The sequence below is a fragment of the Bombyx mandarina genome, chromosome 11 (assembly GCF_030267445.1).
Source record: "Bombyx mandarina strain Sakado chromosome 11, ASM3026744v2".
Lineage (NCBI taxonomy): Eukaryota > Metazoa > Arthropoda > Insecta > Lepidoptera > Bombycidae > Bombyx > Bombyx mandarina.
The window spans coordinates 1,363,810-1,391,472 of record NC_143218.1 but is presented as its reverse complement, the minus strand read 5'-3'; the positions used below and the strand labels follow the sequence as shown (position 1 = coordinate 1,391,472).

The 27,663-nt window shown below is 39.7% G+C and overlaps 2 protein-coding genes across 2 annotated transcripts; one reads left to right on the top strand and one right to left on the bottom strand.

The window, feature by feature from the left end:
• Positions 1-804: 804 nt before the first annotated feature.
• Positions 805-26,038, bottom strand: LOC114251684 (uncharacterized). The gene is made up of 11 exons (XM_028186027.2): positions 25,954-26,038; positions 24,044-24,225; positions 23,470-23,608; positions 18,017-18,150; positions 16,760-17,688; positions 15,524-15,685; positions 14,799-14,944; positions 14,225-14,394; positions 5,101-5,248; positions 1,886-2,031; positions 805-947 (listed from the first exon to the last, which is right to left on the bottom strand). Exons 1-11 carry the CDS (start codon positions 26,021-26,023, stop codon positions 831-833), a joined length of 2,343 nt encoding a protein of 780 aa, XP_028041828.2. The 5' UTR covers positions 26,024-26,038; the 3' UTR covers positions 805-830.
• Dip-B (Dipeptidase B) lies at positions 20,295-22,044 on the top strand. The gene has a single exon (XM_028186010.2). It carries the CDS (start codon positions 20,486-20,488, stop codon positions 22,016-22,018), a length of 1,533 nt encoding a protein of 510 aa, XP_028041811.2. The 5' UTR covers positions 20,295-20,485; the 3' UTR covers positions 22,019-22,044.
• Positions 26,039-27,663: the final 1,625 nt, after the last annotated feature.

Genomic DNA, 27,663 nt, shown 5'->3' with positions numbered 1-27,663 from the left:
TGAACAGTGACGTGTGTGGAATGCCTTTGCTTTTGTAATCAAAATACAAATACATAAATGTCAAAAATGATTATTAATAGTTCTTTTTACAACAAGAAAGGCGAAGGTAGCAAACCATACAGCCTAATCTTTCGAATAAAAATAAATAATAATGGCCGTTTTCCAATTACAGCAGAAGAGCGCATTATGCGGCATAATGCTCAACTAAGCTTCAGCATAATTCGGCATTGTGCGTCACTGAGTCGCATTATGCTCTGTTATTGGAAAACTACCATTATGTAACGGCCAATGTGGACTGAAAAATTATGTGGATGAAAGGAGCTGAAGTTGATCTATTTGAGGCTGTAATCATTAGAGATTTAATTAAATGACACGAGATGAGATGCGAAGAAATAAAGTCTCAGAAAAACGGTGGTTATGTACTAAAAGTGAGCTTTTTTGGGACAACCCGATAAGCTACGTCCAGCGGCTTTGTTTCATTTTCCCACATTTGTGCACTTTCACAGATACTAAGCAGTTAATAAACCATCGTTATTACCCATATCAATCGGAAGAAACATTAAAATAACAAATTAAAGCAATTCACACAACTTTTAGAAAACTCATTAAGACTTTCTTTTTTTTTTTTTTTTTTCGAACTTCAACTCAGACCAAAGAGTCCGTTTTTAAATTACCTCATAAAGCTTAAGTAGAAAGGCCGAAACTTAAATAATATATTCGCGCAAACAAATTTAGAAGTTTTCTTAGATTAAATGTTTTTCTGCAATTAAAATTTAACGTAACAAAAAAAATACAAAATATATGAAAATTAATACTGTAATACGATTTTATTAGTTCTGGTTTCGGAAACATTTGACTCCATACACTGAGTTTATCTTGATTATGTCGATATCTGATAACAGCTCTTCGTTTTGGCCTAGTGAACGCATTATGGAGCCGTCGGGATCCTGGATCAATCAAAGTAAGCAATAATAATAACAATTGGGAACAAATCGGGCACGGTCATCCGGCCCCAATGTTAAGTGACCACCGGAACCAGACCCCATAGACATTTACAACGTAGATGCCTTGAGATATGAGTTCTAAAGTCTCAGTTTTCACAGTATAACGGCTGGCCGACCCTTCAATCCGAAACGCATTACTGTTTCACGGCTGAAATAGGCAGGGCGGTGGTGCCTACCCGCGTGAACTCACAAGAAGTCCTACCATCAGCAATTGCGCAAATTATAACTTTGCGGGTTTCATTTTTATTACACAATGTTATTCCTTCACCGTTCAAGTAAATCGTGAACATTTGTTAAGTATGTATTTCATTAGAAAAATTTGTACCCGCCGGCGAGATTCGAACACCGGTGCATCGCTACATACGAATGCACCGGACGTCTTATCCTTTAGGCCACGACGACTGACACTGGAGTTGTTACATTGCCACAACTGAGAGTGTTTTAAGCAAACCATACAGCTGCACTTAACCAAAACGCGGGGTTGCGAAAGTTGTATTATTCTAATAGCTTATAAGAGACTATCTGTACCCATCCGCTTCGCTAGGCATTTAAAATTAACATTATTATTTCTCACCCCCACAAAGATTCTCATCATCAACGCCCCCGCAATTGGTGTAGGGACTCCAACACTCATATAAATATTAGCCTATCCATTAAGTACATGTATTTTCTACATGGATACCAAGTTTCAAGTCAATCGGATGCATGGTTCAGTAGTTATAACGGAACATCCTTGTAATATAAATATATTAGTATGGATGTGTCTGTCTCTTTTTAGTGTCGCTTTTTCGTTTCATTGACTTTCGAATCACAACAATATTAAATAAGTTTTCAATGTAGATTTATATATTAGTGTATAGATTAAAGGACTTATTAACGACCTGATCTTTGTAGGTCGCAACCGAAGATATTCCAGTTCTGCCTATTTGCCTCCAGTACTGCCAGGCCGGGTGTGTGGCGCTTTTGTAGTCGTACGCCAAATCAAACGTGGCGTCAGATCGTATTTTCTCAAAATGATGGAGCTTATCTGGAAATTGTGTTGTTTTACATCGGTTTGACTGTCACTTTTCTCCGAAGTCGTCGAATGCATGGAAAAGTTCGACGTGTTGCCTATCCATAGATACAAACCCACTGAGATTGTCACCGGATCTTTTCCGTAGGTCGCGATTTCGATCCAGTGGTGGAGTCAGTGAAGTACTGCTCTTGCTAGGGGGCCAGTGTTCCTACCTACCCGCCCGGGCGTAGCTGGTATAGCCCCTTAGGATACCAGCGTTTAGGTAGGGAACAAATCCGACCCTGTCCTTACTTAGTGGAGTTTCAGAGGTCTTCGATCAGTCTCTCTGAATATTGTTAAGGAATGTTATACCATAATGTATCAGCCTTACTATTTTCTCTCGTTCTCGTTAATCGTGGCTACAATTAAAACTGTTATTACGGTTCGTTTTTATATGAAGACAATAAATAACATTTTATTATGTTGTAGTTCCTGATAAACTATGGAGTAGAAGTAAGGAATACAATCTCAGTGTATTAAAAAGTGTCCGCTGAAAAGAGCCAATTAAGGTGGCACCACTGTAGCAAGTGGAAGAATTTTGAAAACATCGCCATGAACTATTGAAGTAGAAAACTAAATTAAGAAATAAAGAAACTACTGAAATAGTAATAAAAATAAATAATTGAAATTTTAAATACTGCATATCTTTCAACTACACAAGTCACGAAAAATTTTCAACCGAGCACACTTCACTCTTTTTTTTTTTTTTTTCCTACCTAAGCTGATAGCCTTGAGAGGCTATGTCAGCGTAACCCTAACTTTAGTAGGTGAGCTCACGGGGCTCAACCTGACGATGTTGCTAACACGAACCCTAGCAAGAGCCGTGCTTCGCAGAATCTACCACCGGATCGGAAACGCGACCCACTGAGAAGATCCGGCGAGAAACTCAGTGGGCTGTGTCTGAGAGTTAATTTACTCGTCGAGCCCTTCGTCGCAAGCGACGGGTTCGACGAGAACGGTGACCGGTGCTTGAAGTACCTAAAAGCACCGTTAGTGGATCGGGAGGATCCGAGATGACGTGTTTTGGGCGACGTCGACTGCTTTCCATTCTGTCCGCAGGATCGGGAATGTAGTTACCGGCGGCCACGATGAGAGGGTTCTCGTGTCGTGCCGCTTTATCGAAGTGGCGCATGGACGCCGACTGCAGATACTTACTGATGGACTCTAAGTCCAGGTCGTCATGGAGGTCGACGTTCCTGACGAACCACGGGGCTCCGACGGCTATCCTGCAAAAACGGGATTGAATGATTTGAAATGATTTTAAGTGTATGCGGGCCGCGTGAGCGAACACTACACTTGCATAGGTCATGACGGGGCGTATGCAAGTTTTGTAGAGTGTCATCTTATTTCTAAGGGACATTTTACTTCGCCTACATATCATCGGGTAGAGACGTCCTAGGATGAAGGCGGCACGATCGCGTACCGTCTTGATGTGGGGGCGGAATGTCATCCTACTGTCGAGGGTGACGCCTAAATATTTGACCTTCGGGGCCCACGGTATGGGCTGGTCGAACATCGTGATCGGGCGAACACTTCACTCTGTACAAAACTGCTATATTCATATCATTTCCACTTGCTACACTAGCGCTATTTAGCTGTGAGTCTTTCAACAAGAGCTCGTTGTTTACAGGCGGACCCTTTTCAACTTGTCCCCTATACAACATGGCACTACTTACTTCTACCCTCCATAAGATAAATGAAACGAAAAAAATCTATTGGATTATCTGTGTAATCGAGATCACAGATCACACACAGGCTTTATTACATTTTACGTTACATTTTTTATTTATTTTTTACTGCTAGACGGGTGGACGAGCTCACAGCCCACCTGGTGTTAAGTGGTTACTGGAGCCCATAGACATCTACGAAGTCGTCGTGGCCTAAAGGATAAGACGTCCGGTGCATTCGTGTTGAAGCGATGCACCGGTGTTCGAATCCCGCAGGCGGGTACCAATTTTTCTAATGAAATATGTACTCAACAAATGTTCACGATTGACTTCCACGGTGAAGGAATAACATCGTGTAATAAAAATGAAACCCGCAAAATTATAATTTGCGTAATTACTGGTGGTAGGACCTCTTGTGAGTCCGCGCGGATAGGTACCACCGCCCTGCTTATTTCTGCCGTGAAGCAGTAATGCGTTTCGGTTTGAAGGGTGGGGTAGCCGTTGTAACTATACTGAGACTTTAGAACTTGTATCTCAAGGTGGGTGGCGCGTCTACGTTGTAGATGTCTATGGGCTCCAGTAACCACTTAACATCAGGTGGGCTGTGAGCTCGTCCACCCATATAAGCAATAAAAAAAAAAAAAAAAAAAAAAAATGCGCCACCCACCTTGAGATATAAGTTCTAAGGCCTCAAGTATAGTTACAACGGCTGCCCCACCCTTCAAGCCGAAACGCATTACTGCTTCACGGCAGAAATAGGCGGGGCGGTGGTACCTACCCGTGCGGACTCACAAGAGGTCCTACCACCAGTAATTACGCAAATTATAATTTTGCGGGTTTCATTTTTATTACACGATGTTATTCCTTCACCGTGGAAGTCTAATGAAATGAAACGTCAAATGTCTAGAAATCTTTTTTTTTTATATAAAAATACTAGCAGACCCGGCCACACGTTGCTGTGGCTAAGGTTTTTGTTTCTAAATAACACGTGGCCGGCTATGTTAATACCAAAAATTGACAAAGTAAGAACAATTGGATTTCACTGTATTGCGTTTACTACGAAATAAATTTCACTTAAACTTTAGCCTCAGCAACACGTGGTGTTTATGCCATTAAATTGTAGCTTATGTGAGCTTTCAGCCCAGAGAGGTCCATTACTGGACATAGGTCTCCCCTAAACCTCGCCACAACGACCGCTCCTGCGCTGCCTGCATTCAGCCGATCCCCTCGAACCTCAATAGGTCCTTGGGGAGTGGAAGGTCTAACAATATGACGAAAACTATACACATACGAGTTAAGCAAGCCGTAAAGCAGTTTTAATTAGTTAAAGAGTGTGCATCTATGAGCGTGTTAAGGCACGAAGGGCGATACGAACCGGGTCTGATGTGTCGGGGGTGAACCTTAATGTAAGGGTCGCGGTCGTGACGGGCCACTTCGAAGTAGAAGCCCAACATCGCCATGACCATCATGGCGGTATGCTGTCGATGTTGGCCGCCGCGCAGCAGCTCAATGCTGCCAAAGTTCTGTAATAAATTTAAATTTTCGGAACTTATTTTTTTATTGTGGGTAGGTTCAATCCTCCATAAGTTCGTTGCAGAAAAAGTAGTGAATGAATTTTTTAATACCAAAACCGGAGGGTAGAAGTAAGGAGCACTATCTTGTATAGGGGAAAAGTTGAAAAAGTGTCCGCCTGTAAGCAGCGAGTTATGGAAGCCTCACCGAAATTCTTAGCACTAGTGTAGGAAGTGGAAATGATATGAAAATATCAGCTTTAAACAGAGTCAAGTGCAGTATGTTTATGGTGCTGTTTTTTAATTCTTTCCACTTGCTACCAATGGATTGAAGTGAAATGTGGTAGTCCATGGAGCTGTGTTTTAAATCTTTTCACTTGCTACTGTGGCGCCACCTTAATTGGCTGCCTTTTAGCGGACACTTTTTAATACACTGAGATGGCGCTCCTTACTTCTACCCTCCATAAATCCCACGAACGCCTTTAATTTCGTGGTAGGGCACTTTGTAAGCCCGCACGGATAGGTGCCACCACCCTGCCACACTGAAGTGGTAACGAGTTCAGGTCTAAACGGTGAGGCCGTTGTTGATGTCTATAAGCTCCGGTACCTATTCAACACCAGTGTATTTAGTGCGAGTTTTTTAACGTTCTCGATAGCGTAAAAGTTAGCTCATATTTGTATGGAATGGGATCGTTTGCGTACATTTGCCGCTAGGGGCGCTGTTCCAACTGCATACAAAATTGGGTTAACTTTTACGCTATCGAGAACGTCAAGAAACTCGCACTAAGCACACAGGTATGCAGTGAGCTCTTTTACCCGTGGGAGCAATAAATCGAACTCAATATAGTTGGTTAAGACTATACTTAAAGATATATTTCCATACATGTATAATTGGGTAAGCAAGGAATAAGGTTTTGGGTCAAGGTTTTGAGTATGTATAGTTCATTAAGTGTTATTGAATTTAGTTAGATAATTATCTATCTAATAGGCGGGCAAACACTAAAATTGTTTTTGTAAAACGTTAGGGTTAAACGTGTTAAATTCAAAACTACCTTACAAAAGAGAAATTAAGGAAGGGTGAATTTAAAATCAAACACAAATATTCGAGATCAACGTGTAGTTTTATTTTCAAAATTTCGATTTTTTAACTTTACATTTGACTTACCAAATTTTGTTGTCAATAGTAACGTGTCTTAATTTTGTAAATAATCTTCATATTCTTCGAACTAAATTTGTCTTAAGCTTCAAACTACAAAATAAAGAAAACAATCGTAACAGTTCGTTCTGGAATAATCTATTTGGTTCAATTCAGTCAAAATGAACGATTTTTTAAAACGTATTCATTAAATGTAATTTTTGTTCTTTCTCGAATATTCCAGAAACTTCCACCTAAAAATAAAAGGTCCATAAATTAGTTAATGATTTCCAAAAAGCTAAACCCGTATAGCTCGCACAAAAACCACAAAAATAACATTAATGATGATTTAATGACGAAGAGAGACAGAGATATATTTCCGTCCTTTTCCGAGAGTATCAGCTATGGAATTCTTGTCTGATGTCATCAACGTGCAATTAGTTAAGGTAACATGCTATAAAACTAATAAAATTCCTAAATGAATTCGCCAAAATACATATTACGGCTCTGACAGATTACAAACAACTTTATGGCCAAAAACTCACCTTTGATGATTACGCCAAACGCAAAAGATCAAACATTTTCAATTCTATATCATTAAGCCGAAGACGAGATATTGTTAAAAAACTATTATAGATTCTAAATTACGAACATTTTTTTATACCATACGGTTACAACAACCCTTATTCCAGAATGTCTTCGATGGCAAATTCATTCTCCTCTGGGACCTGGTAGCTCTCGCTTCTCTGTCTCTTCGCTATATGTCTCAAAGAGCCACCGCACAATTTTTGCATTATAACGGACCACTGCCTCATCAGCTCAGTCATTTTCCGTTCGAATTCTTCTCTCAAACAATCCCCGTTATCATCCAACCACTCCACCGCGCTCTCACACTCTTTCTTAATCTGCACGCGTTCTTCTTCTCCCAATTCATGACTATTCTCCGCTCTGTTCTTAACATCGTAGATATAGGTTTCGAGCTGGTTCCTACACTCCAATCTCCGTTGGTTCTCCCTGTCTTCTTCGCGGTAAGTTTCGGCATCTGCTATCATTTTCCCTATCTGCAGCTGAGAGACTCTGTTCTCGTTCTTTATAGTGATACTCTTGCAGTTACCGGTGCTCCGATCTCGCGCGGTCACGCTCAAGATGCCGTTCGCGTCTATATCGAATGTGACATCGACTTTCGCGACACCTCTCGGAGCCGGTGGAATGCCGTGGAGATCGAATACTCCAAGTAAGCTGTTGTCCTTCGTTAGCGTTCGTTCGCCTTCGAAAACTTCGATTGTCATGCTGTTTTGGTAGTCATCTAGAGTGGTCAAGTCTTTGGTCCTTCGACAGGGTATAGATGTATTTCGTTCGATGACTTTGTACATTACTCCTCTGACTGTCTCGACGCCCAACGATAATGGGACCACGTCAACGAGGTGCAGGTCTCGGATGTTAACGTCGTGTTCTCCACTCAATATCGCTGCTTGGATGGCGGCTCCATGCGCTACAGCCTCATCGGGATTCAGACATGCCGACACCCTCCCTTCGAAGTATTCATGTAGCATCTCCTGTATCTTTGGTATTCTCGTACTACCTCCGACCAGAATTACACGATCTATGTCATTTTTCTTTAGCCTCGCATCGGCTAAAGCCTGCTCGATCAATTTGAACGTGTCGTTGAATAAATCAGAGCATAGCTCTTCGAATACGGTCCGAGAAATCTTTCCGACATAGTCAATGTCATCGTACAAGGACTCGACTTGTACTGTTGCTTCCGTGGCTGAAGTGAGAAACCTTTTAACTCTCTCCGCAGCAGTTTTGAGTCTCCTCAACGACTTCGGATTCTTCGTTATATCAATATTGAACCGCTTGCGGAAATCCTCAGAGAAATACGCAACTAATCTGTTATCAAAGTCCTCTCCGCCCAATCTAGTGTTGCCGGCTGTCGCTTTCACTTCATACACCGGACCGTCCTTGATAATCAGGATCGAAACGTCGAATGTGCCACCGCCTAAATCGTAAACTAAGATCTTTTTGCCTTTAAGTTTCTTGTCTATGCTGTAGGCGAGGGCGGCTGCTGTCGGCTCGTTCGTCACCCTGAGGACCTGAAAGCCAGCGACGACGCCAGCCGTCCTAGTGGCTTGACGTTGGGAGTCCGTAAAATAAGCAGGCACAGTGATCACTGCTTTATCGACTTCGCACCCTAAATACGCCTCGGCCATCTCCTTCATCCTGAAAAGTAGCATACTGCTTATTTCCTCAGGAGCGAACCGCTTCGTATCGCTTTTGTATGTAACCGATATAATTGGCTTACCGTTTTCATTGACGACATTGAATGGCCAATACCGTAGGTCTATTTGGACTCCGATATCGTCGTAGCGGCGTCCGATTAAGCGCTTAGCGCTAAAAACCGTGTTGCGCGGGTTAAAAACCGCTTGGTTCTTAGCGCATTCGCCTATAAGTCGTTCCGTCTCTGTGAAAGCTACGTAAGATGGAGTTGAACGATTACCTTGTTCGTTGGGTATAACTTCGACGTGTCCTTGCCTCCAGACAGCCACACAGGAATACGTAGTCCCAAGATCGATTCCTATAGCCACCATTTTGAGAAGAATTGTAAATACGTGTTATAGAACTGCAAGATTCAAACTACTAAAGTTTCCCGCGCGCGCCTCCTATTTATACACTTGCTGACGTAGCGACCAATACGAATCGAGAACATTCAAGAAAGTCCAATAGTCTGACCAATCAGAAAGCGCGATTGATAGAATTTTCTCGAAGTGGGATGTCAGATTAACAAAATAGGTTTCCCATAAATTTGTTGCTTTTTTTTTATTCTGCTTTTTTTTTACGTATGTATGTGTATGTTTTATGTAGCTACTTTTTTTAAATCTCACATTCTGAATATGTACAATTACAGATGTTGTCATGATTAGCTAAACTATTGTTTTCCACGACTACCTTAACAAAGGTTGACAACATCAAAAGTAATAAATTAACATAATCAATACACACTTAAAATGATTTTTATCATAAAGTTGTAAAGTGAAATGCTTGATTTCAAAACAAAATAAATCAAAATAACAAAAAACAGGAAAAAAACGAAAAACTTTAAACCTTCATTAAAAGCACTTTTTTCTTCTTCTCTTCTAAGAATTCACAATACACAATGAATAATAATAATAATAATAAAACATGATGAAACCAATTTTGGTTTTAACCAAAACGGTATACTCTTAATAGCTTTAACGAAAATAAAAATAAAATGTAATTCCAAGATTTTTTAAGTGGCTTGCAACCCAATTCTTTCATCCTTCGAACTAACGTCATTGATGACCCAGATCGTCTATCTTTCACGCACTTGTACGATTCGGCAATAAGCGTGCTCTGTCTCGTACAAGCAAACCGCTGGCAAACATGGCCGCCCTTGACAGAGATTTATAGAGATGGAGAACTTTTCAACTATTTCATTCACACGTTTTACTATTGAACTTTATCATAATGCTTGAACAACATTCTAAATGACAACAATTATCGTTTTCGCGCTGTGATATTTTAAAATATTTTTAAAACAAACAAATATATATATTTTTTTTTATTTCCCTTGTAGGCAGACGAGCATACGGCCCACCTGATGGTGAGTGGTTACCGTCGCCCATGGACTTCAGCAATGCCAGGGGCAGAGCCAAGCCGCTGCCTACAAAATAAACTTCGATTGTATTTAAACCCAGTAAACTATTGCCTCTGATAGGCTAGCCATGTTTTTATACGAATTAAAAGTTCAACTTAAGGTATGTATAGCGACAACATCCTCAACTATTTCAACAATAATTGTAAATAGACATGCTTTAACAAAAACCGACTTCAAATAGAAAATTAAATTATTCCAAAACAAATTAATATACACTAAAAACAATAATCATCGAATTGGCGTGATATTGAGTTATTGAATTATTCATATATTTGTCGCGCACGTACCTAATGCAAATTTAAGACTTAGGTATATGGTTTTCTCATGGATACCATTATCAGAACTGGACTAAATTGTAATAGGACCACACGCGAAGCGTCAGCTTTCTAATGAGAAAGAATCATCAAAATCGATTCATTCAGTCAAAAGTTATGAGGTAACAAATATAAAAAAAGAAATATACTGTCGAATTGTGAATTTCCTCCTTTTTTTGAAGTCGGCTAAAAAAACATTACTATGTGACCACCGATGGTTTGACGTATTCGATTTTTAGTAAGCTGTACGCTGATAATCATAGTCTTACCTATCCCTATCTTCATTTCGAAGATAATGATATACAACCGATAAGCAATTCATTATGATTAGAACTTATCGAGGCGGGTGTCAGGATTAATTTTATAATTATATTAGTTCGGGTGTTAATTTTACACCCGGTGGGCCGAGCTCGTCTATGCTAATCTACGCCAAAAATAATAATTTTTAGCGGCTCTACACTTGGCAGTCTGAACTGCATCCTTGATCTCAATTTTGCATAGCCTGTGGTACCTATAAATCTCCCGCCATTTTTGACGCGATGGCTCTATTTAATTTCTTAAGTAGGTATGTAGCCATTTCACAAGTAAATCAAATACTTAAGTTCGCGTATTATTTTCTTTTTTTTTATTGCTTAGATGGGTGGACGAGCTCACAGCCCACCTGGTGTTAAGTTGTTACTGGAGCCCGTAGAGATCTATAACGTAAATGCGCCTTGAGATATAAGTTCTAAGGTCTCAAGTACCTATAGTTACAACGGCTGCCCCACCCTTCAAACCGAAACGCATTACTGCGGAGGAGGGATCACAAGAGGTCCTACCACCAGTAATTACGCAAATTATAATTTTGCAGGTTTCATTTTTATTACACGATGTTATTCCTTCACCGTGGAAGTCAAGGGCTCGACGAGTTAATTAACCCTCAGACACAGCCCACTGAGTTTCTCGCCGGATCTTCTCAATGGGTCGCGTTTCCGATCCGGTGGTAGATTCTGCGAAGCACGGCTCTTGCTAGGGTTTGTTTTAGCAACGTCGTCAGGTTTGAGCCCCGTGAGCTCACCTACTAGTTAAGGTTCCGCTGAAATAGCTTGAAAAAAAAAAAGTTACCCGCCTGAGATTCGAACATCGGTGCATCGCTCAACACGAATGCACCGGACGTCTTATCCTTTAGGCCACGTTTCATTCAAAGTACTTCGTTCATGACTATCGATGAAAATGATGCAACGTCATGCAGTCGTTAGGAACTATTTAATCTAAATACATAAAATAAATGACGTTTTTTAAATTACAAATGAAATGAAATTCAAAACAGCATCCGGCATTAACATAAAGTTGAAATACCTATTAAAATTTTCAATAACGTTGTTGGTATTCGCCGCGGTATAATAACCGGCAAACTTCTTGAGCATTTGTTGACGTAGTGGGGGTAAGTTTGCGCATGGTACACTCACGTGCAAAAACATTACTTACTCTGCGTCATAATGCTATTAAATTATTAAAATCAACATATGTATTTATTTATATATTTATTAGAACATCAACAAAACATATAGGTTAATAATTATAATAATTTAATCTTGGGGTAAAATAGATATACCTTCTATTAAGTCAAAACTAGAGCTGTTGCCAGGTCTTGGTTCAGTTGAAGCGAAGCTGGTATTTGTAATTTTTTTTTCGTTATCCTAATCTTGACCATCATCATCATCACTGTTTTCATCACCCGAGTCGCTATCATCGTGATGATTCGACATAGGGCTCATCGGCGTAGTTTACAACTCGGTCGATTCGGTCTTCTTTTTTTGTCTATAATTAATTATTTTTTGAAGATATTCGATTCGTAGTAATCGAATGTTACTTTTTTCATTTACCAGCTTCCGATTATTTTCTGTTCTTTTTTTCCATCTGAAGCCTAGCTCTTTCATAATTCGTCGTAAGCTTCATTCCGAGCCATTAAAATTTATATCTTCTTTAAATATTTCGAAGCCTTTCTACGGTACGGAGTTTCGCTGCTTGTTATGTAGTTATTATGATTACATCTTTTTATTACAGATTGAACGAAACTATCTATTCCGGTAACTTTCTTCTTCCCTGATCTTTTCTTACCCGGAGTCCGAAACACGGCGAGCAAGCCAGAGCCTTTAGCTTCGTTAATAATGCACCAAACAGTACTCACTGATGTTTTTGTTGCTTCCGAAGTCTGTTTTAATTTTTCCATATCATTCTTCCCTTGTTTTATAATGAAGCAATATACGTCGTACACAAATTTTCTACCCTTTCTTTTAAGTACTACACCAGTTTGTCACGGCATAGTGTGGGTTTTATAAAAAATCAACAAACACTCAACAAATAGTAATGGCAACAAAGTCCACAAGCAATTATAACAAATAACTTAACGATTAATAACGATAGACTTTCTACTGTACGCAAGCGTACTTTTGGGAGCAAGCGGAATGAGGGCGCGGTGCGGGACGCAAGGTTCGACTGATCTACCAATAACGCGCTCGATACGATTTCCCCTGCCGTCGCGCCTCACCCTCACCACCAAAGTGATCTAAAATTCGGTTCTGCGCAGTCAAGGTCATTTGCTCAAGAAGTTTGCCGGTTACTATAACTCGTAAACAGATATTCCATCTAGAACTTTCGATAAACAAAATAAGTGCGCGTGGTGACTGTGTTTTGATTTACTTATTTCTCGATCTTATTAAGATAGTTTATTCGTTTGCGTGATGTTTATGTACTTGCGAAATGTTTATCAGACGAAATGAAATTCAAATCAATTTCAAATATCAGCGAAATGCATCTGTTGTATTTAAAAACATTTTTCATTTCTATGACCGATTCTAAAAAAATCCACAATCCTAAGAAGAAACGCCAAAACACAATAATGAGTCTTTTTTTGAAATCTATTGTTGTGTCGCCATGTCGGTGCGAGTAACGGCATGTCAGAGAGCAAAAAAAGGCTATAGAAGAAAACGTCACGTCTCTCGAATGTTCTACAAACATTTATTTTATGTTCTAATGTCTGCGAGAATGTTCTCTACATAATCAGAATGAATCTAGAACATTCCCGAATGTTCTATTTTAGAAAGTTAGTGTCACGCGATTTATCTGTAAAGATAATAAAACAGTTTCCCGCGGAAATGAGATATATTTTTTTAGGTTAAAAGCTAGCTTGTAAAGTGACATTCTTGACCTAGTACCTTCGTCTAAAAAAATCATGTCTATCCTATTCTTCGTTTTGACGTAAATGAAGGATAAACAAACACACCACACATTTAAAATATTAATATGTACCTATTAATACCCTATTTTAGTGTAATGTTTATTTAAATCAATAATTAAATCTCAAAAAGATTGGCAAGCTGACCGCCTATCTTGTGGTGAGTGCTCACTAGAGCTATCTATCACTGCGTTACGAACTATTTTTTGACGTGACAACGTCTTATAATTCGATGGAGCCGGCTGCACGCACGAAAAAACATGACTCATGCGGCGTTACCTCGCTCTGAGGCGACTTGAGTGAGCGATGCATCCGCGTAGACTGCTGCTATACAATAATACATTTACATGTTTTCGTCAAGTATGAAGTTCAGTGAAAAGTGAATGTGGTGTCAATTGTTTATAGCAACGATAATTGCGATAATTGAAAAATGAAACCATTCCATCAGTATTTTCTTATGACGTTGTCACGTTCTGTCACGTTCAACTATCGTCAGTAAACCGATTTGACAGACAACCGATTTTTTATTTTATTTAAATCAGTTTACATACCGATACAGACACCAATAACTTTGAGGTCCTGCTCTACGCCATCTAACCATCAATAACCCAATTTAAACTGCAAATAATAGTTTGAGTGAGTTCACCTGTTTGCCCCCAACTCTTCCAGTCACATAGTCTGGACTATCATCTATGACGAGGTAATCTTTATATTTCCCGACTTCATCTTCGGATAGCTCGCGTATTCTAACACATGTCTTCTCCATCAATATCTCGTTAACCTCTTCCAATCGTCTTCTTAGTCCGGGGACATCGTCTGGAGATGGAAATCATGCGATCAAGTCTGGTACAAGGATCTCCCTAAAGTGGTTATTAAAGTGTAAGTATTTTTTATTCCGTAGAAATACTAGTTTTAATGGAATTTGGCTGTAATAGTCTTAGATTACAGTTCATTTTGGAAAAACGGTCTCATGGCCAGAACAGTTCACGTAATGCCTGGTCTAATAGTTACGAACCATGATAAATAGATGACATAAGAGTAGATAGAAAAAGAAGAAAGAGGCCTTTGGAGGGAGGGCAAGGGCAAGAAGAGCTGTAGCACTGGAGAAGAAGGAAAGAGAGCGGACATGATGTGTCAAGGTTAATTATAATTAACACCTGATTACGATCATACGATCTTCGACAGCAATAAATAGATGAGCTGATGGTAATTTGACTTACATTGCGCGTTATCTTTTATGACGTATCTAACGACGCCGGAGGGCCATTTTCTGTCCTCGTAAAATTCTTTGTTCAATTTCGTGAGTCTGACGGTTTTCGGCGCGAACCTCGAACCGGATTTTTCCTTCTGTTTCTGTTGCCGTAGCCTTTGACAGCAAAGAATTGAGTTTAAAGGATCACTTTATTATTATGATACATCGACACAATTGCTTCAGTACGCCACGTAGGACACCGGTGACCTACTACTGTCAAAGGGTTAAAGCCAAGTCGGCAGTGAGCTCCTCCACCATTCTAAGCAAAAAAAAAACCACGTGTGGCACTCGGGGATTGCCGCGGTAAAGCTATTGCATAGCATTTTTTATTAACTTATGCAATTATAATTAGACAATAATAATTTAATATTAAAACAATAATAAAATAAGACCACGCTATATTTATAAACATTAACAAAAGCAAAACATTCACTGTCCCCTTCACACTCATAAGCTATATCGCGCGAGAGAGAGAGATGGGTAGAATTTTCATTATGCGCATGCAGTGCGACGTCACGCCGCGCGCTTATTCACAAACACTACACAAGCGCAACGTGTGAATGTGTTGAACGCGAGCTACATGGTAAGCGGAGTGGGGGTGTTAGGTTTTATTTTCGTTACGGAATTTCTTGATTCGGTCGCCGCGCTCAAAGCCCGCGATAAAAGTATGGCATAGCTACAAAAAACTTATACCTTTTCTTCGTTTGCCTCTCAGTATAAACTTCAGTCATTTCGGTGAATACGTTTCTAGAATATTCTCGATCATTTTTCTTAGTACTAATTTTTCTGTTCGTCTCCAGTGACAAATTCGAATCCTCCCAGTCTATATTCGACATTTGATTTTTGCTCTTGACGCTATATTGATTTAAGCAAATTTTTAATTATGTAAGGGAGGTTAAATTAAAAATACTCGCTTAAGAACTAAAAAAGGGCTCAACGTAAATTAGAAATTTGAACTATAAAACTGCGCTCAATAATACATTGAACGATATTCCTTGTAGCTATACTTAGAAGGTAGAGGTAAGAAGCAATATCTTGAGGGATAAGTTGAAAATGTGTCGGTCAGTCAAGCTGTAACAGAAATGGACATAATTACTTCAGTGCCCCACGCAGGGTACCGGTGAACTATACAGCAGTCAAAGAGTTAACACCAGGACAATAAATAAAAAATAAATCAACTCTGGAAAATTTTCATTTTGCAATAGACAGCGTCCCTTTGCGTTTAAAATTTAGCAATATATATAGCCTATTCTTTCTCAAACGAGATTAGAAAAAGACTTGAAATTAGTTATAGATAGCGGCTTGCCATCTGTCGAATTTCATCATGTCCTCAATGATCCGCTATGTCTGGTCAAATAGCAATGACTTTAAAATAGTCAAACTGTGTATTAAAACATTTTTAAATACCATTTTTACACCCGACTTTGGGTCTAAGCTCCCCTCCACACAATTTCCTAGATGCTATGACAAATTCTGCTTCAAACGTGGTTTGAGGAGAGTCCTCATTGATAGGCAGCTGCTTACCTGTCCCCTGACATCGCTGATATCCACAAGCGACGGTGACACTTACCAAGGTCGTCTATTTAAAATGGCAAAAAACAAAGCAAAATTTAATTAATTCTTAAAGCTTTGATTCTGTGGCCTGGAGCTTAAAGGACCAAAATATGTTCTTGTTAGAAATGAGATTGTAGTGCCAGTTTTTTTTTAAATGTCTGACATTTTTTTTGTGTTCAAAAAGCGTTAGTTTAAATCGATGAATCTTTCAAAAGATGCTATGTACAAACGACCAACGTAGTGTGCGCTTTCAGTGCTGCTATTTAGTAATAACTTATTGTTCTAATACTAAAAATAATGATTACTCATATCGGCCCTTTTATTCGCAGATCACAGAATTAAAGCTAATTAAAATCCTTTTTCGATATAATGTACCTGTAATGTCGCGCCTTAAAAAACATTCTACCACCAGTTCCATTCTTCAAGGCGGCATCAAGAGCTTCAGTAACGTGATTCGAAGACAAATTTCCAGGTTCTTCGCTACCCTTTTCCGATATCCTAACACTACCTTCTTCTACGTCTCCATCTAAACTTCTTTTCTTTCTCACTCTTTCTTTTTTAGCTTCTACATTCACATCCGATATACTATCCGATCCTTTTGCGTCTGTGGTATTCTTATCGCCTTGGGATCTTAGCAAATGTTTTATTCTCGACAAAGGATAATGGTTCGTCGATTGGTAATAAGTAGGTCTGTGTTGCGTTGAATATTTAACTGCACCCGATTTCGTGGATCTATACGTCTGTCTACATCTATCGTCGGATCCATAACCGCATCTGGCTATTGGAATGTCCTTAGACGTGCAAAAATCTTTTCTCGTCAAAGCGTTTTTAACGTTACTTATAACCAAATTAGTTATTATTTCAACGGCTCCCGATAAATCTGTATCGGTCACGTTTATTTTAGGAACACTGTTATGTTTCGTAGTGCCATTGCAGTGTCTTGTTTTGGCCCTTGATACGGCCATGTCTATAACTGTATGTATTTCCTCTATCAATATTTCCATTTCATCAGTAATTTCGAGTTTGTCTAACGTTGATTTTAAATCGTCATCAATAATGGTAGAATTAATTTCGTCGTTCTCGCTTATATTAAGGTTCTTTGGGAAAGGTGTTATATCAGGATTGATTCGTAGGCTTTCGCTGATTCTTACGTCTCTTTTCCTCCTGGCTACACCCGGGTAAGACTGACAGAGATCGATCTTTGCTTGTCTGTCCCTCTTCAAGCATTCAGGTCCGTAGACGACTTCGATTTTCCTCAGATCAATTTCACTTAGTCCTACACGATTTTGTGTTCTTTTGGGATCCTAGAATTTATTTATTTATTTATTCAACTATTGGACGAAAGAATCAGTATCTGTGTCGACAATAACTGTAGGTCTGTTATTAAACGAAGTTACTTATGACGTTTTGTAATTGAAGATGCCTATATGAGCTGGGCGAAGTAGTCTGCCAGAGCCTATAGAAATCACAATGTGAACTCACCTTCAACCTTCAATCTAAACCATACTCAAAATCTACTTGAACACACACACCTTAAGAAATCATCAAAATCGGTCCAGCTGTTTAGGAGAAGTTCTCATACGCCCACAAACATCTAGAAAGATATAGAACTAAAACAGAGTAGTAGGGTACCTTAAAAAGAATGGTCCTATGCCCGTTCTTGCTGTATTCCCTCGCGCCCAAGTGCATGACGCTATTGTAATCGTAAGGAAGATTCCTCAACTCGACTGGCAGGGATATGTCCTTCGTGAATAGCTCCAATGCCTCTGTGCCAACACAAACCCATCATCACACCTTTTGGTAAGCAGGGGCTTGGCTCTGTCCCTGGCGTTGCTGAAAACTAGGAGCGACGGTAACCATTCACCATCAGATAGGCCGAACGTTTGTCTTCCTAAACAAGGGCAATAAAAAATAAAAAATAAACTGAATTATCCACGAATTTACGCTGGAAATGTCACGAACGAAGTTGTGCGAATTGTTTTTGTTGTGTTCATTCAGGATTTCTTTATTTTTAAACGGTGATTTATGATTAACTGATTAACTGTTTAGCGTCCGTGAGATGAACGTAGATGCACAGGTTCTTCCAAAAAGTCCACTAAAGAGTATCAGTAAATCATAGGCCTATGGACGGCCAATTTTAGATGTTGTTTCTATGGGCGTCAAGGCGCACGTCGCCCCTCCAATGCAACGTCACTCCTTCTTAAATTTTACTTTTGGTGGGGCGTCGTGTGAAACCGCACGGCACCACCATCCTGCCTATTTCTGCCGCGATGCAGTAATGCGTTTCGGTTTGAAGGGCGGGGCAGCCGTTGTACTGTAAACAACTGGAATTTACGTTGTTGATATCTATTGCCCGTATAACCAATCATTTAAGCAAAAAAAAAAACAGCATTTTTTTTTAAGTTCAAAAACCTCCTGCTTACACTTTTGTAAGACATTACGAAATGTGAATACAAATATCCAGATAACGTACTCAATAATATACGATAAATAATAAACGATTACGTCGAAATTAAGATAACGAATAGAAGTGATTCTCTATTATTTCGACTTTCGGCACACGAAACCGAATATTAAAAAAAAACATCGCCTTAAAACGTACACGAGAAACACAGACGGCCCGCTGAGTTTCTCGCCGGATTTTCTCAGTGGGTCGCGTTTCCGATCCAGTAGTAGATTCTGCGAAGCACGGCTCTTGCTAGGGTTCGTGTTAGCAACGTCGTCAGGTTTGAGCACCGTGAGCTCACCTACTAGTTAAGGTTACGCTGAAATAGCCTCTCAAGGCTATCAGCTTAGGTAGGAAAAAAAAAACAGACGATGAGTATATGTACGGAAAATGATATCACAAAGATATAAAAGCGTTATTAAGAATTTCCTCACGAGATCCCCACAAGGGGTGTTTATGGCTGCCATAGTCCCTCACTAAACCAGAGTGGCCGGAGAGGTGACCGCGGACAGTACTGTAATCAGACGCGCGGCCCACACCAAGGATATCGCGCCATTATGGTCGATGACGCGTCATGTTGCTTAGGCGAAGCCGCTGGTATTGGGTGATACCCTTCCGGATCAGAATCAGCCTGCCGGGCAGAACGCGATACACAAACCACCAACCAGTCTCTCTTCAGTATCAACTGCACAGTACGCTGGAGTGCTGGTAGCGCGTCACGTGGCCTCGGCTCTCACTGTCGTAACGCACCGTCATCGGGATAGATCCCCACCACAGATCCTACGCTGAGAGAGACCAGTTCTCCCTCTCTCGCTCCGCTTCCTCATTGTATGAGATGGTTAAATCATAGAAGTTGAGAATCGCAGTCAAAATGGTGGCCAGTCTTTAACAATAAATAAAACATGTAAGTGTCTGTGTTATTATCTGTAAGCGCAAGAGCTCAAGGCCCATCGGGTATTAAGTGGTTACCGGAGCCCATGGACATAAAGCGTCTACCGTCACCCACCTTGAGGATATGAGGTAGAATTCTTAACTGTATTGTGTAACGGCTGTTGAAACTGTAATGCATGACGGCTTCACGGAAGACAGGATCGCGTTACCCATCCGTGTAAGTCTTCAATACGGCAATACGCTGGTATAAATACTCAGAGAGCGCTGCTGCCTTAAAAACCCTTTTAAGACACCTACGCACGGGAAGAGATCCATGTCCAAGGCTGAATTACATTGTACTTAGAATCATCTTTCAAATTTCATTACTAGTAAATACTAGTGTAAATTAAAAAGTGTGATATGTTCGCGGCAGAAACAGATACGACTGGTCTTTCCAGGCCAGGCTTTCATAACACAAAGCATTTCATACAATAAAACGTTCAATGCCATCTGTTATTCATTAATATCATAATTATCAGTTTATTGACACAAATGTCAACCGTGGCTCTTCGTATATCATTCGTATCGCGTGTGTCATTATAACGAACAAACAGATAAATGAAGATGCACATTTAAATGGCATTTCGCAGTTGTCCGTCGAGATAAACCGACCGCTGCTTTCGGTTTCGCGTTTCGGCCCCGCAGCTCCCATCTCTACGCGTGTTAGCTTGTAATTCGATGTCACCGAAGCGGGCGTTCACAACGTAATCAACGATCGTCCAAAAATGCCGTTCGTCGAATACAAGCTATACGAGAATATTTTCATCGAAACAAACCTTCAGTCGGCTGATTACGATGCGGTGATCTTAATCCTTTACCCCGAGGAACTTAACGTGCCATTGCCGAGACATATCGGGAGCTTCGTCGACGGAATCGGGAAACTTGACAAGCACATCCACAAGTCGGCGACGGTGTGGCAATGCGACTACGTATCTGGCGGCAGGATTATATTGGCCCCGACCGGGAAGATCACTCCTTACCACGACGCTAGGGTGGTGAAGGAAGCAGCGTACAAAGGAATGACCCGTGCGCTGGACGCCGGCGCGAAAAGACCTTTACTAGTCGTTCAAAACGTTGTTGACTTTCCGGACGGACAATTGGTAGCGATCCTCGGAGCCCTAGAAGCGTTGTACGTGCCCCTCCAGATGCGAGAGAGAGACAGCACGAGGAACTTCTCAAGAATCGGTCTCCACGCCGAAGAAAAACGAACTGAGAACTTCGAGAAGATCGTTCGCAATGCCATAGCGCTTGAGCGCGCTCGCGTGCTAGCCAGAGACATCGGAGGTGGTGATCCCGAGAGAATGAGTCCGATAAAGATAGCCGAACACCTGAAGTCAACCTTCAGCGGTTACAGCAACATCGAAGTGCGGATTATCGAGGACGAAGCTATAATTAATAAGGACTATCCGCTCTTATCGGCAGTGTCAAGAGCGGCCAGCCACATAGACCGGCACAAGCCCCGAGTTGTGGAAATCGAATACAAGCCTTCGGATCCTGCAAGGATTAGCGAAACGCTGCTTCTTGTCGGCAAGGGAGTCACTTACGACACTGGCGGCGCTGATATAAAGATTTCCGGTAAGATGGCAGGTATGGCGAGAGACAAATGCGGAGCCGCCGCCGCCGCGGGCTTTCTTAAGGCCTGCTCCATACTGAAGCCTCCGCATTTGAAAGTGGTAGCAGCGCTGTGCCTCTGCAGAAACTCGATCGGCGAAGACTCTTATGTCTCCGACGAATTGCTCTTATCGAAGAGCGGGAAGACGGTGCGCGTCACGAACACAGACGCTGAAGGCCGCTTCGCTATGGCCGATGCATTGTACAAGTTCGCCGAAACAGCTGCCCAAGAACTAAACCCGCATTTATATACCATAGCAACACTGACGGGCCATGCTAAAGCCTGCTATGGAAACTACGTGGCAGCTATGGACAATCACAGTGCTAGAGCCACGAATCACTCCACTAGGCTGCAGTTCAGCGGCACCAGAGTGTCAGAGCCGATTGAAGTTTCATACGTCAGGCCCGAAGACTTAGCTGTCAACGTTGGGAAGTGCAAAGGCGATGATCTACTTCAAGTGGATATGGAGAAGACCTTCCGCCATCATCAGCTGGCCGCGGGCTTCCTGATCAAAGTCAGCGGCTTGGAAGATAAGAACGTGAAGTATACTCATTTGGACATAGCTGGAGCGGCCGGGTCACCTCCCTGCGAACCAACCGCCGTTCCAATATTGTCTTTGTGTCATTTACATAAAGTACTACTCTGATTTATCAATATATATCTATCTTCTTCTTTCTTTTTCTTCTTGCCCTTATCCCACTATGTGGGGTCAGCGCTGCATCTCCCCTTTTTCTATTCAGGTGTCATACATATCTCATAGTTGGACTAACACCCTTTTTTATGAAGGAAGGTTAACTGGTAGCCCGAAGGCCTTTCCAATTTCACCAGGACAGGTGAGAGAGAGCAAAGGCTCAGCCAGGAGGGGCACTGACACCCATCTCTCGCATAAAAATCAAAATCAATTTTTTTTTTATTCAACATTAATGAAAGTACATACTTGTTGAATCTCAAAAAGAACTACCGCCAATTCACAAAAACTAGCCTCCGTCCTGAGAGGAACTGGCAAGAAATTCAGCGGGCATGTCTTTATTTTCTTCAATATTAGATTTTTTTTAAATATTCTTTTTTAAAATTATTATTATATTGTACGTAACAATTATTGCAATATTGAAATGCCCGGAGCGAGCAACTCATTCCCACTTTGTGCAATCTTCTAGATAATCATAACAGCTTTCACACGGTGCATCAAAGCCTTGTTTGGACGCTCCCTCCTTACATTACAGTCTACGTCATTAAATAAATTATCATAGGTATTGAATATATTATGTTTATTTAGTTTTTCCGTGTAAAATAGTATTAATATCATTATTGATATTATTATTTGCATATTCTCTTTTCAATCGGTAAGCACCCCGAGGTTAATATTACCTGGTTGTTGTGCAGAAGAAATCGTTCTTGGCGATAGCGTCCGCCCATTATACTTTTAGCGTCTAACGTTTTTCGCATTTGTTTTGATTTACTAAGCTTTAAGTGGCTCTCCTGTAGTTTCAAAATTGTCGCTTATACCAAATAGACTGTCGCCCCTCGATGTCATAGTGCTCGGGTAAAACATAATTAAAACAATTTTTACGGTTTAAAATTGCGTTTTCGAATAAATAATAAATAATAATAAATACTTCTTTAGGCGCGTTATGAAAAATTTATGAGAGTGAAATTTTACAATGCGCGCGCACCGTGACACAAAATTAACAGAATGAAGTTGCCCACTAAATCGCTCATTAAAATACGACCCACGTAACTTGGCGAGTTTGAATATAGCCGCAGGTGAACTTTCGCGCATGTACACTCGTAAAAAAAAGTGTTATATTAAGCATTCATTTTTTAGTAATATAAATGACCAAATTATTATTTAATATACTAAATATTATTAAATTATTAACGTTAAATATTTGTTATTCATTATTTAATATTAAAAAAAAAAGTTTATAACAAAAAAACTTCTTACGCGCGTACATAAGTACACGCACACTTTTTTTTTCTTTTTTTTGAAATGTCTTCATTATTTCCCACTTTTCGAATAGTTTACGCGTTCTGCTATCGCGTTCGATATAATTTAGTTATTATAAATATAGTGCTATAACTGATATTCCAACTTACCTGGCTGTATGTTTTCGACTAGTATTTCGACGTACAAATTCCTGTTGGGCCGATTATGTTCGAATGGGAAGCCGAGCGATTTCATTATCACCATTTCGATGTAGGGAGATTTTAAGCAATCGTAGCCGAGTGTTACCAGCTACAAAAAAAAGGACATTTACCCAGGCAAATCAGATCAAAGCGGTAATTTCATGTACAATTCTAAATCCTGTCATGTCTTATTTTAATTTATATTCTTATTTTTATGAAAAATTATAACATGGAGTGAAATGAAATGAAGATGATTAATTTGAGACACTAATCAACTGGGTAGAAATTAAATGAGATGAGATGATATGGGATGAATATAATCTCAGCAAAATGGTGGTCATTTACTGAGATTTTTTCAGTGGACTTTTTGGAGGATCCCAAGAAGTTACGTCCAGCGGCTTTGTTTCATTTCCCCACATTTGTGCACTTTCATAGATAATAATCACACAGCTACACTCCTCGCGTTCCCGCCAAAAAGTCATTCTAAATCTTGAATCGTAATCGAATGACACCAGCCAGGAAAAAAAACTAAGAACGCACTCACATGAGGCTCGAAAACGGAATGACCTTCGGTCTTCAAGGCGCACCTCCTCTTTCCGTCCGGGTTGGCGAACAGCAGGACGTGATCTGAATCTCCCGGGTGCGACATGGCAGGAGTGAACCTCAAACATGTTTTGAAGGAAAACAACGAGAGCGCCGTCATTATTTGGAGCGATTGTTCGTGATCTGAAAGCCGGAGCTAACTAATAAATAATAGGAAAAATACCCACTGAGTTTCTCGCTGGGTCTTCCTAATGGGTCGAGATTCCGATCCGGTAGTAGATTCAGCGAAGCGCTGCTCTTACTAGGGCTAGTGTATGCAATTCTTGGGCCATCAACGATTAGGTAGGGGAAAAATCCATAGAGACGCGACTAAGTCCTTGAAGTCGTTCACTAAACCAAGCAAAACAAAACACAGAGACACCATTGTGAACGACTGTTTAGAATCCTGAAATTCAAATACTCTCCCGTTAGATCTAGGGGCGCCATATAGAATTTTCGCGTCCTCAATTTTATTTTCCTCTTACTTCATTTACGATTTCTCTTCGTAATCACAGTGCTGCTTATGTTCTATTTAGTAATAACAAGCAATGGTATTGTACGCTAAGATTAAAGGAATGCTTTTTGTCTTCAGTTAAATATTTAACAAATCGCAGTATGTATTTCTTTAAACAAATAATCTTTGATAAGCTTTTCTATTTAAATTTATATAAAATTTATCTAATTAATTATTACCAATGTGCTACTTTACATTGGCTTAAAAATCTGCCTTAAATTTTCACTTTTGAAAAATCGACCAATTGACAATAATAGCAATAATTATGGAGGTTAGAAGTAAGGAGCGCCATCTCAGTGTCCGCTGAAGATTAAGGTGGCGCCACTGATATTTTTAACTTAAAAATGATATTTTTAACCGACTTCAAAAAAGGAGGAGGCTCTCAATTCGACTGTTTTTATGTTTGTTACCTCACAACTTTTGACTGGATGAATCGATTATGATGATTCTTTTTTTTATTAGAAAGCTGAATTTAGTACAGTTCTGACAATGGTATCCATGAGAAAACCATATAAGTTGCATTAAGAACGTGCGCGACTAATAGATGAATAACTCAATATCACGACAACCGATTTCGATGATTATTGTTTTTAGTGTATATTAATTTTTTTTGAAATATCTTTTTTTTTCTATTTGAAGTCGATTTTTGTTAAAGCATGTCTATTTACAATTATCATAATGTCATTTCCACTTCGTACACTATCGCTATTTCGGTGAGTCTTCGACTAATAGCTTGCTGTTTACAGATGGACACTTTTTTAACTTTTCCTCTACACAAGATGGTGGATCCTTACTTCTGTCCTCCATACGCAAACTCTGATGTGCAGCAAAAAATGTTCAGCACATTGTTTTTATTTAAAAACTAGCGACCCGCCCTCGCTTCGCTTCGGAAACATTAAATTTTGTTATTGATAGGAGTCCCGCGATGTTACCCGCGGTTATTATCGTACCGCGGGTGACGCCACGGGGCGAAGCTAGTCTAAAAAAGTTACTCCTTATCATCAGCTACTTAAGAGTGATAGTCTCGTCAAAACCAGTCCAGCCGTTCCAGAGATTATCCGGAACAAACAGACAGACAGACAGACAAACATTGTAAAAAAAAATATTTTAGTGTATGTACCGTATATATACATATATTCATATGCATGTAGTAAAAAGCGGTTATTTCAATATTACAAACCGAAACTCTGATTTTATTTATACGTATATGTAGCTTCTCGAAGCGAAAAAACACACATTCATTTATAATTTAAGCATATATCATCATCATCATCATTTATAATTATATTTTAGGTTATAGTCTTTGCAAATGTCAGAGACAAACATATTTTTTCCCGCGTAAATAATTTAACACTCACCAAAGTGATCGGGATTTATGTAAAAAGGAATCGTCGCGTTCGGCCAGAAGACAAAACTTTTTATGGTCATCGCTGTCAAAAAAGAAACTAATGTTAATAATAAAGGTATCCGTATTTGTCACATTTGAGTCCGTGCTTAGGAGATTACCGAATTAAGCCTGGATTTTTAAGTTGCCTGGATATTTATGTTGTTTATTGACGATTAATAATAATTATGGTAGGCACCGGGGCGACTATTAGAAGAGTATGTTTTTATTATTAATACGTTGACTGCCGTGTAGGTGCCCTACGTGGCGCACTGAAGTAACTAGGTCGATTTTTGTTACTAAGAAGCCTGTAATGTATGTTTTAGTCTTTTAAGTCTCTTAGAAATAGATTGATTCTCAGAATCGTTCGGATTCGTCGTTCCCAGAGTCTACTAGATATTCCGGCGCCTTAGAAGATTGAAGAGAGAGATCGAAATAATTACTTCAGTGCGCCACGTAGGGCACCGGTGATCTACATGGCAGTTAAAGTGTTAAAAAAAGATTTTTTTCTCTGCAGAATACCTCTGACAGAGCCGCTCCAATAAGTAACTACTAGCTTAACTTTAGTGTGGACTTTTTGGCGGGAACGCGAGGAATGAAGTTGCGTGAATTGTTTTATTTTGTCTATTTAGTGTTTCTTCAGGTTTAAATGTTTAATAACGACGGTTTATTAACTGTTTCGAATCTGTGAAAGTGCACAATTGTAGGAGAAATGAAACAAAACCACTGGACGTAACTTATCCTCCAAAAAGTCCACTGAAAAATTCTCAGTAAATGACTACCATTTTACTGAGATTATATTTCATTACATTTGTAAATTTAATTTAATTCGTTTTTAATCATTTATGTTATGTCGCTATTAGTTTCCTTTGTTTTTCATTATTCATAAACTGTAAATAATTAAAACGCCGAATTATAAAAATCTTATTACTTGACGCTGGCTAATGCGCAAACCGTGCCTGAGCCAAAAAATAAAGAAGAAGAAGAATTTTAGTATGCTTTTAATAGGTACCTACGTAGGCAAACGTTCCAACTCCATACAAATTTGAGTTAACTTTTAAGCTAACGAGAACGTTAAAAAACTCGCACTAAGCACACTGAGGTTTAATGTAGGTACGACTGCTTCAAATTAATAATAGACAGAGCGCTGTCGCAGGAATACCTTTATACGGTAGAGAAGTTGAACAAATTACTTTGGAAAATAGGAAACCTAGAAGAAAGAAAATATAAACATTTTGTATAAATTAGGCCTAATTACGGCTTTAAGGACTAGCACTAATCATCTTTACTGGTGGTAGTACATCTTGTGAGTCCCCGCGGGTAGGTACCACCACCCTAACTATTTCTGCCGTGAAGCAGTAATGCGTTTCGGTTTGAAGGGTGGGGCAGCCGTTATAACTATACCTTAGAACTTATATCTCAAGGTGGGTGACGCATTTACGTTGTAGATGTCTATGGGCTCCAATAACCACTTAACATCAGGTGGACTGTGAGCTCGTCTACCCATCTAAGCAATAAAAAAAAAGAATCATAGATAATTTTATATGGGCAAATAATGCAGTACAATGTAGTTTACTTACTGCTATTAAAATGTACATTTTCACATGAAACATTAAAAACGAAAGTGAAAAATAAAAATATTACATTCGCGCGTCGTAACATTTTTTTTTTATATATTTTTATT

What these genes read in the sequence shown, in the direction of transcription:
- Dip-B (XM_028186010.2), top strand. Translation starts at nt 20,486, where the DNA reads ATGCCGTTCGTCGAATACAAGCTATACGAGAATATTTTCATCGAAACA.
- LOC114251684 (XM_028186027.2), bottom strand. Translation starts at nt 26,023, where the DNA reads ATGACCATAAAAAGTTTTGTCTTCTGGCCGAACGCGACGATTCCTTTT. An exon ending in CATAAATCCCGATCACTTTG is followed by an intron (nt 24,226 to 25,953) that starts GTGAGTGTTAAA and finishes TCCGGCTTTCAG; the next exon opens with ATCACGAACAATCGCTCCAA. An exon ending in CATAAAAGATAACGCGCAAT is followed by an intron (nt 14,395 to 14,798) that starts GTAAGTCAAATT and finishes TTCCATCTCCAG; the next exon opens with ACGATGTCCCCGGACTAAGA.